This window comes from Salvelinus sp. IW2-2015, linkage group LG31 (assembly GCF_002910315.2).
Source record: "Salvelinus sp. IW2-2015 linkage group LG31, ASM291031v2, whole genome shotgun sequence".
Taxonomy (NCBI): domain Eukaryota; kingdom Metazoa; phylum Chordata; class Actinopteri; order Salmoniformes; family Salmonidae; genus Salvelinus; species Salvelinus sp. IW2-2015.
In genome coordinates, this window is record NC_036870.1 from 28,812,729 (window position 1) to 28,821,052 (window position 8,324).

Consider the following 8,324-nt stretch of genomic DNA (forward strand, 5'->3'; position numbering starts at 1 on the left):
TACTGAAGAGGTCAGAACTAGCTATGGCCCAGGACGTCTGATCAGGGTACTGAAGAGTTCAGAACTAGCTATGGCCCAGGACATCTGATCAGAGTACTGAAGAGGTCAGAACTAGCTATGACCCAGGACATCTGATCAGGGTACTGAAGAGGTCAGAACTAGCTATGGCCCAGGATGTCTGATCAGGTTACTGAAGAGGTCAGAACTAGCTATGGCCCAGGATGTCTGATCAGGTTACTGAAGAGGTCAGAACTAGCTATGACCCAGGACATCTGATCAGAGTACTGAAGAGATTCTCCATCCTAAAAAAATCTATTAACTGCACACAATCTCTCATAAAAAATGACTAACAAAACCCCCAGTATTATTACATACTGTATAACGTGAGACTAGTGTTGACCGCTTTTCATCTAGACGCTACATTAGTTCATTTAGTGTGTTTATCTACAGTGTGTGACGAGGGACACACAGTACCCTCACTCTGCATCACCACCATGTATGCTGACTCGCTAGGCCTAATCCCCTGTTCCTGCCCAGATTTACAAAGTCTACACAGCCCGTTCATGTATGGCCAAGATAAAGAAACGTGTGATGCGCTCACATTCTTCCAGTGTGTATCTAAGGGAGGAAATAGCTTTGGTCATTTCCTCCCAGGACCTAATTTTCACTATGAAAGCAGGAATTTAATGGTGCAGAAATATCCCTATTGAGCATACCATGGAGGGAACAGTCAAATCGTTGGGGTCTAAGGGCATTTTTCTGTTCTAGTGATTACAGTTCTAAAGAGCATATTACTTGTACTCACTGAGAAACTCAATGTTGTTCGCATTATACTGTCACATGATGACAATACTGTATTACTGTTTTTCAGAAGCAGTCCATCACTGCCTCTCAGCAATGGAGATTCTCACGTCCTTGGTGGTCAATGCAACACCTGAAGACATGAACAGTACTTCCAACCCCCAGTGGGGGGTGCCCTACCTGAAGAAACTAGCCCACCTGGACGAGGGCCTGTACCAGGAGTTCTACGGCCTGTGGGTGACCCTGATGGTGGTCAACACCCTGATGTTCGTGGTGGGTGTGGTCCTTAACAGCCTGGCCCTGTACATCTTCTGCCTGCCCTCCCAGATCTCCTCCGCCCCTGTGGTCTATACCATCAACCTGGCCGTGGCTGACCTGTTGGTGGCGCTCTCGCTCCCTGCCCGTATTGCCCTCTACCACAGCGGTGGAGGGTGTCTGGCCTGCTCCTACTTTCACACGTTCAGCTACTTCGTCAACATGTACTGCAGCATCCTCTTCCTCACCAGTATCTGCGTGGACCGCTATATAGCCGTGGTGTGGGCCGGGGCCGGGCGCCGCTGGAGGAGCCCTGGGGTCGCTAAGGGAGTCAGTGTGGGGATCTGGCTCTTCGCCGTGGTGGTCACTTACTCCTTCCAGACCACGGCGCTGGAGATCAAGGCCACGTCATGCTGCCGCCTCACCGCCCTCTTTGCCCTGTCCTTCCTGGAGTTCCTGCTCCCCCTGGTGGTCATCGTGACATTCACACTCAGGGTGGCATGCGCCCTGACCGACCCCAGGCTGATGCCTCAGAGCCAGGGCCGGAGGGCCAGAGCAGTCAGGCTCCTGGTGGCTGTCTTGGTTGTCTTCTCCATCTGCTTCATGCCCTTCCACGCGCGCCAGGCGTTGGTGTATTTCCGGATGGGGGGTGACAGAGCACAGCAGGTGTTGGCGTACCACGCCACTGTGACCCTCAGCAGCCTCAACAGCTGCCTGGACCCAGTGGTCTATTGCTTTGTGACGGACAGCTTCCGCTCGGCCATGCGCCGGGCCTGCAGGAAGGGGCCAGGGGCAGGGGCAGGGGCGGAGGCGGAGGCGGAGAGGACCAGTGGAGGGGACGTTGCCAGTGGACTAAGGAGTTCAAAAGGATCAGGGACAGCCATGGCTATCGCTCACAGTGTGGCCACACTGACTCTCACCCCCTGCACCCTGCATCAGAGGGAGATGTCTGCATAGCGAGAGGAGAAGAGTGACAGAGGGAGATGTCTGCATAGAGAGAGGAGAAGAGTGACAGAGGTAGATGTCTGCATAGAGAGAGGAGAAGAGTGACAGAGAGAGATGTCTGCATAGAGAGAGGAGAAGAGTGACAGAAGAGAGATGTCTGCATAGAAGAGAGGAAAGAGTGACAGAGGGAGATGTCTGCATAGAGAGAGGAGAAGAGTGACAGAGGGAGATGTCTGCATATAGAAGAGGAGAAGAGTGACAGAGGTAGATGTCTGCATAGAGAGAGGAGAAGAGTGACAGAGAGAGATGTCTGCATAGAGAGAGGAGAAGAGTGACAGAGGGAGATGTTTGCATATAGAGAGGAGAAGAGTGACAGAGAGAGATGTCTGCATAGAGAGAGGAGAAGAGTGACAGAGAGAGATTGGGCTGCATAGAGAGAGGAGAAGAGTGACAGAGGGAGATGTTGCATAGCGAGAGAGAAAGTGACAGAGGGAGATGTCTGCATAGAGAGAGGAGAAGAGTGACAGAGGGAAAGAGGAAAATGAAGGGAATTGGAATGAGAGAGGGTGTTGCTAATATCGTGTGACTAAGGCACAGGCCATTGATAAGACTGCATTGGGACGTTATATCTCTTGAGCTTTTGAAAGCCAACAGAATATACATTCTGTACAGAATGTGCATCCTGGTGGTTTTCATTCTGAAGACTCATACAATAATATGCAGTGATAATGAACCTGGACAATATATGTGAATGATTTTAATCAGTAAAATGCCGTCTCACTGTAATGGAACAGTAGCAGAACTTTTTCCAGAAAAGCATAAGCTGTTTCTTTCAATTGACTGTCAATGTTATGTTTTTACATTGATATTTTTCATATCACTTGTCACACTTACAGTTTCTTATCACGTCTGTAACATCTGTAAACAGCACCATATATACATCATTTGGAAAAAAAGCAAAACTTTTATCGGATCATGATGTCACCAGTTGCACAAAGGGGGAATGGTCCTTACAAGTGCATGTCCATCACAAACTAGCTTTGTTTATTGCTCCTCCACTTGATTTAATGGACAAATTGGCTCACTTGTTTATCTCACTGCACTGACTCCAGTGGCTTTCAATTTTCTCCTTGAAAAACATCTCTCTTAAAGCTACAGTATGGGATTCGTAAAACAGCACCAACCATGTTTAGAGGCTAAACAGTTTGTTTACAAGCAAGCTTATATTTTGGGGTTTTGGTAGGGTGTTGAATTGAAGCTTGTGATTTATAGTTTATATTCTTCAATGGTTATGTCATTCATTTAAAAGTCTAAAAATGGATGTACCAATCCCAGACTGCCCCTTTAACTGTCACTGAGTCAGAAAATGTAATGTGGTATTCTAAAGGTAAACACTTTCACGATTTGTTTGGGACATTTCTCCATTTAGAGGGAGATGCTGTAGACCAGTGATTTTCAATTCCTGGTCCTGGGGACACAAAGGGGTGCACATGTTTGGTTTTTGCCTTAGCACTACACAGCTGATTCAGATCATCAACTTATCATCAAACTTTGATGATTTGAGTCAGGTTTAAAAACAAAAGTGCACTCCTTTGGGTCCCCAGGACCAGGATTGAGAACCACTGCTGTAGGCCACCAGATTCACTCACTGTGTTCATTATTATTTGGCCACAAGGAGGTAGCATGAGACTTGGATGTTTTCATTTGAATGCGACTGAGAATAACCTCCGGTCACATTTCTKCATTTGGACCTTTTTAGGAAGCATTGCTGTTTTACTCCTGGAAAACATACTTCCACATACTCTATATGTCATTTTCCAAACTCCTACAATGCCTTCCTGTAAAGTTATGCCTGTTACATTCCCATCATGCTCTACTATTGGGAGCAAACAGACTTATAATCTCCTGCCGTTTCATTCAGTCTGTGTCAGCTGGTCAGGCTTGTATTTGTGACATTCTTCCACAGGATGTGAACAAGGCTCAGTCTGGGCTTTGGCGTTGTTCACACCTAGGTCCTACAGCATGAGTATCGCCCTCCCTCACCTGGCTGTGGCCCGTGGCCAGTGATTTGGTTGGGGTGACTGTGTGCCAGGTGGTTTGGCTAGGGTGAATGAGGGTCATCAGATTTGGGGTCAATTACAATTGAATTAAATTCAAGGTCACTCAATTCAGGCAGTGGTTTGAGTAAAATAAAAAAATATAAACCTTTGAATAAAATAGCTTCTCCTTTTTAGTTTATCGAGAAGTCAGTAAATACATAGATTTCCTTTTAGAATTATTGGGATTTCAGTTTACTTCCTAAATAGACTGACTTCAATTCAAATTGACCCCAAACCTGCTAGACAGAGGAACAAACAAGGAGGAGGGGAACCTGAAACTGCCAGGCGCAGAATTTTCCACCGCACTCTCTGAGGTTGAGCACGTGAAGAGAACAAATCGTCTGCTGTGAGTTGATTCAGCATCTTTTATGGAAAGTGATGAAACTGTTTTCCCCCACAGGCTACAACGAGATCCAGTCTTATCAACAGCTGTGATTCTCGTTGTGGGTTTAGAGGTGAAAGGTGAAGACGTTTTGTCTGATATTCAACCTGTTATACATTTCTTTGAAGCTTACTAGACATATTGACACATTCAGAACAGAAGAGGTTAGGACAGGCCTTCTGTTGTGGACGATGTTACCTCAAGCTTGGAAGGACAGAATGAAGGATAGTGTATCTCCAAATCAAATAGGACAGGTCTCTGACCTGTCATTAGGGTTCAGGCTTGCATAGTTATTTAAGCCTGACAGGTACTGATGGGAAGGTATCCTATTTGGAGGAATGCTATTGAACGATCGCTTCTCCAAAGTCAACCTTCACTACGGGTCAAAGTTATTGTATAATAGTGTGTAGATCAACACACACTACGGCTGTGTAGTGATGACCTTTCATGTCATGAGACATACTGTGTTTATAATGTGACCTGTGTGTGACCCTGCATGGCGATTGTGCTCTGTTTCTTCAGACTGGTATCTCTTTCTCTCCCTAAGGAGTGTACAGCTACGGCTCACCAACATGACCTTGATGACTTGATGGTTGTGCTGTCACTGTGCTAATACAACAATCTACGACATGTTCACGTGGTGGCGGGCGGAGGGCGACTAGAAAGCTGCGGGGATTATTACACAGCTGTTAGTATTGGACTCACGTAATAGATAGCTAACATATTAACTGCAGGCTATGTGGTGCAGGTGCTCTACAGTATATTGAAGTGCTACTTGCATTATGAGTAGTAATCTCAGTTGGACATATCAATTCATTTTTGATATGAACTGACCCTCCAGATTACTCTCTGCAACATATCTTATTTATGGGTATAGCCAATGCCTGACTCCTCGCAATCCAWCATCGGAAATAAGTCTGCCATATTCTATTTATTGGAACTATGGCCACTGTGACAACGATTCAGGTCAGGGACATTTATCCCTGAATGTTTTCTATGATGTATGACCTTAAACACTGCGTTATTATATAAACGCAACATGTAAAGTGTTGGTCCCATGTTTCATGAGCTGAAATAAAAGATCCACGAAATTTTCCAAACACACAAGAAGTTTGTTTCTCTCCTACTTTTTGCACAAAGTACAGATATCCCCATAAACTACTTAAGTAGTACTTTAAAGTATTTTCACTTAAGTACTTTACACCACTGCACGCACACGCACACAAACATAATGTTTTGTTTAAAAATAACATTCAATGCTCCTGCCTAATTGACTTCAGTTAGCTTCACATGATTCAACAGGGTCAGTATAGGAAGGCAAACGGCCTGTCTGTCCCTATACAACAGAGCTGGACGTTGTTATATAAATGCATGAGTAGACTAGCCTCTACGGGTTCGGTGTCCCTAAACCAGGATGGTTGTTGCTAACGTGCGCTAATGTGACTAGAATGACGTTGTAAGTAACAGCCAACTTTCCAGGACTTAGACATGTCTTATATGGGCCGAAAGCTTAAATTCTTGTTAATCTAACTGCACTGTCCTATTTACAGTAGYTATTACAGTGAAAAAATACCATGCTATTGTTTGATTTAAGTGCACAACAACAAAACGCTTTTATCCCGGCAACTCGTTTGATACATTCACCTCTGAAGGTAAATAATGTACTTACATTCAGTAATTTTGCTCTGATTTGTCATCCTGAGTGTCTCAGAGATAAAAGGTAGCATAGTTTTGTTTGATAAAATCTATTTTTATTAAATGTAGGGATTGGGTTCTACATTTTGAACACCTGCTGTTTCTCTTTATTTTCTTTGTGGTCTCATTGTTTTTTCACATGTCTGTCCCAAATGGCACCCTAGGGCTGATTAAAGTACTGCACTATATAGGGAATAGGGTGCTATTTGCGACAGAGACCGTTTTCCCCCACAAGTAGACCCAAATAATGTTGCTGCTACTCTCTTTTATGACCGATAAAAGATTCTGGATATCAGAACAGAGATTACTCACCTCAAACTGGACAAAGATTTTTTTTTAGGAGTCTGACACGAAGGATATACTGTTTCTCGCCGACCCGGGCCCAAATCCCCATCATTCGCATGAAGAAAAGACGGAGATACAGGGGGCGCAGATCCGGGAGCCTTGTGAGAATTCGTCAGCGAGTGGGTAACCTGCCTCAACCATCCCTTCTCTTGGAAAATGTGCAATYACTGGAGAATAAACTGGATGAGCTCCGTTCGAGATCATCCTACCAACAGGACATAAAAAACTGAAATATCTTATGTTTCACCGAATCATGGCTGAACGACGACACAGATAATATACAGTTGGCTGGGATTTCCGTGCATAGGCAGGACAGAACAGCTACATCCGGTAAGACGAGGGGTGGTGGTGTGTGTCRATTTTGTCAATAACAGCTGGTGCGCGATGTCTAATATTAAGGAAGTCTCGAGGTATTTTTCGCCTGAGGTAGAGTACCTCATGATAAGCTGTAGACCATAATATCTACTAAGAGAGATTTCCTCTATATTTTTCCTAGCCGTCTATTTACCACCACAAGCCGTTGCTGGCACTAAGACCACACTCAACGAGCTGTATGCCATAAGCAAACAAGATAATGCTCATCTAGAAGCGGCGCTCCTAGTGGCCGTCCTTGTCACCGGTGGAAAAGGGCAGTGTGGAGTGCGATTGAGATTGTGTCATCTGTGGATCTGTTGGGACGGTACGCCAATTGGAGTGGGTCTAGGGTATACGAGATAAGGGTGTTGATGTGAGCCATGATCAGCCTTTCAAAACACTTCATGGCTACCGGCGTGAGGGCTATGGGGCGGTAGTCATTTAGGTAGGTTACCTTCGATTTCTTGGGCACAGGGACTATGGTTTTCTGCTTGAAACATGAAGGTATTTGTCGTAGCAATTTCCTGTATTACTAAATGAGGAGAGTTACAAACCACACACCAGTCAGAGTTATCTTAAACTTAATCTTTAATTATATGAGCTTCACCATAGCCCTTTGACTCTCAATCAATTCAGTGTCTATAATGAATTCTGAGAGTCCCTACAGTCGAATACAAATATCTTTTAAGCCAAGATACACCCCTCTCAACTTACATGACAAACCACAAGAACCTTCACAAAGGGCCTTTTACTTGAGAAAGGAGTATCCCATAGCCAGATAGCATTAGCTATACATTATCGTTCAATTTGGTCTCTAAGACGAGGTTCTAATATCTCGTTCCTGGTACTTCATAGTACAAAAACATTACCTCACTATCTGGAATGCTCTTTAGGCTTTATTGGCCAAAGACATCGTAAATCTCCTCTGTCAGTGCTATCTCATAGAGGCCCATCCTCAGTGGAACACTGAAACACAATAGTCAAACGATCTATTTTGTCGAATAAACAACCATTCTAATGCAATACAAAGATTATAATATAATCTTTCAAGCACTATACATAATCTCGCAATTTTCCACGACATATTACAGACTGAAAATGTAGTGAAGACACTTGCCAGTTGGTCTGCGCATGCCAGTTGCTTTGAGTACACGTCCTGGTTATCCGTCTGGCCCCGAGGCCTTGTGAATGTTGACCTGTTTAAAGGTCTTGCTCACATCAGCTGCGGAGAGCGTGTTCACACAGTCGTCCGGAACAGCTGGTGCTTTCATGCATGCTTCAGTGTTGCTTGCCTCGAACCGAGCATAAAATGCATTTAGCTCATCTGGTAGGCTAGTGTCACTGGGCAGCTCACGGCTGGGTTTCCCTTTGTAGTCACTGTGGGGACGACGTCGTTGATGCACTTATTGATGAAGCCGGTGACTGAGGTGGTATACTACTCAATACCA

At 44.8% G+C, this 8,324-nt stretch overlaps 1 protein-coding gene across 1 annotated transcript; it reads left to right on the plus strand.

Moving 5' to 3' along the window:
* The first annotated feature begins 897 nt into the window (after window positions 1-897).
* LOC111955782 (G-protein coupled receptor 20) lies at window positions 898-2,141 on the plus strand. Its single transcript, XM_023976093.2, has one exon. The coding sequence runs from the start codon at window positions 898-900 to the stop codon at window positions 2,011-2,013; it is 1,116 nt and encodes a 371-aa protein (XP_023831861.1). The 3' UTR covers window positions 2,014-2,141.
* Window positions 2,142-8,324: the final 6,183 nt, after the last annotated feature.

Coding starts and splice junctions, on each gene's coding strand:
- LOC111955782 (XM_023976093.2), top strand. CDS start 898: ATGGAGATTCTCACGTCCTTGGTGGTCAATGCAACACCTGAAGACATG.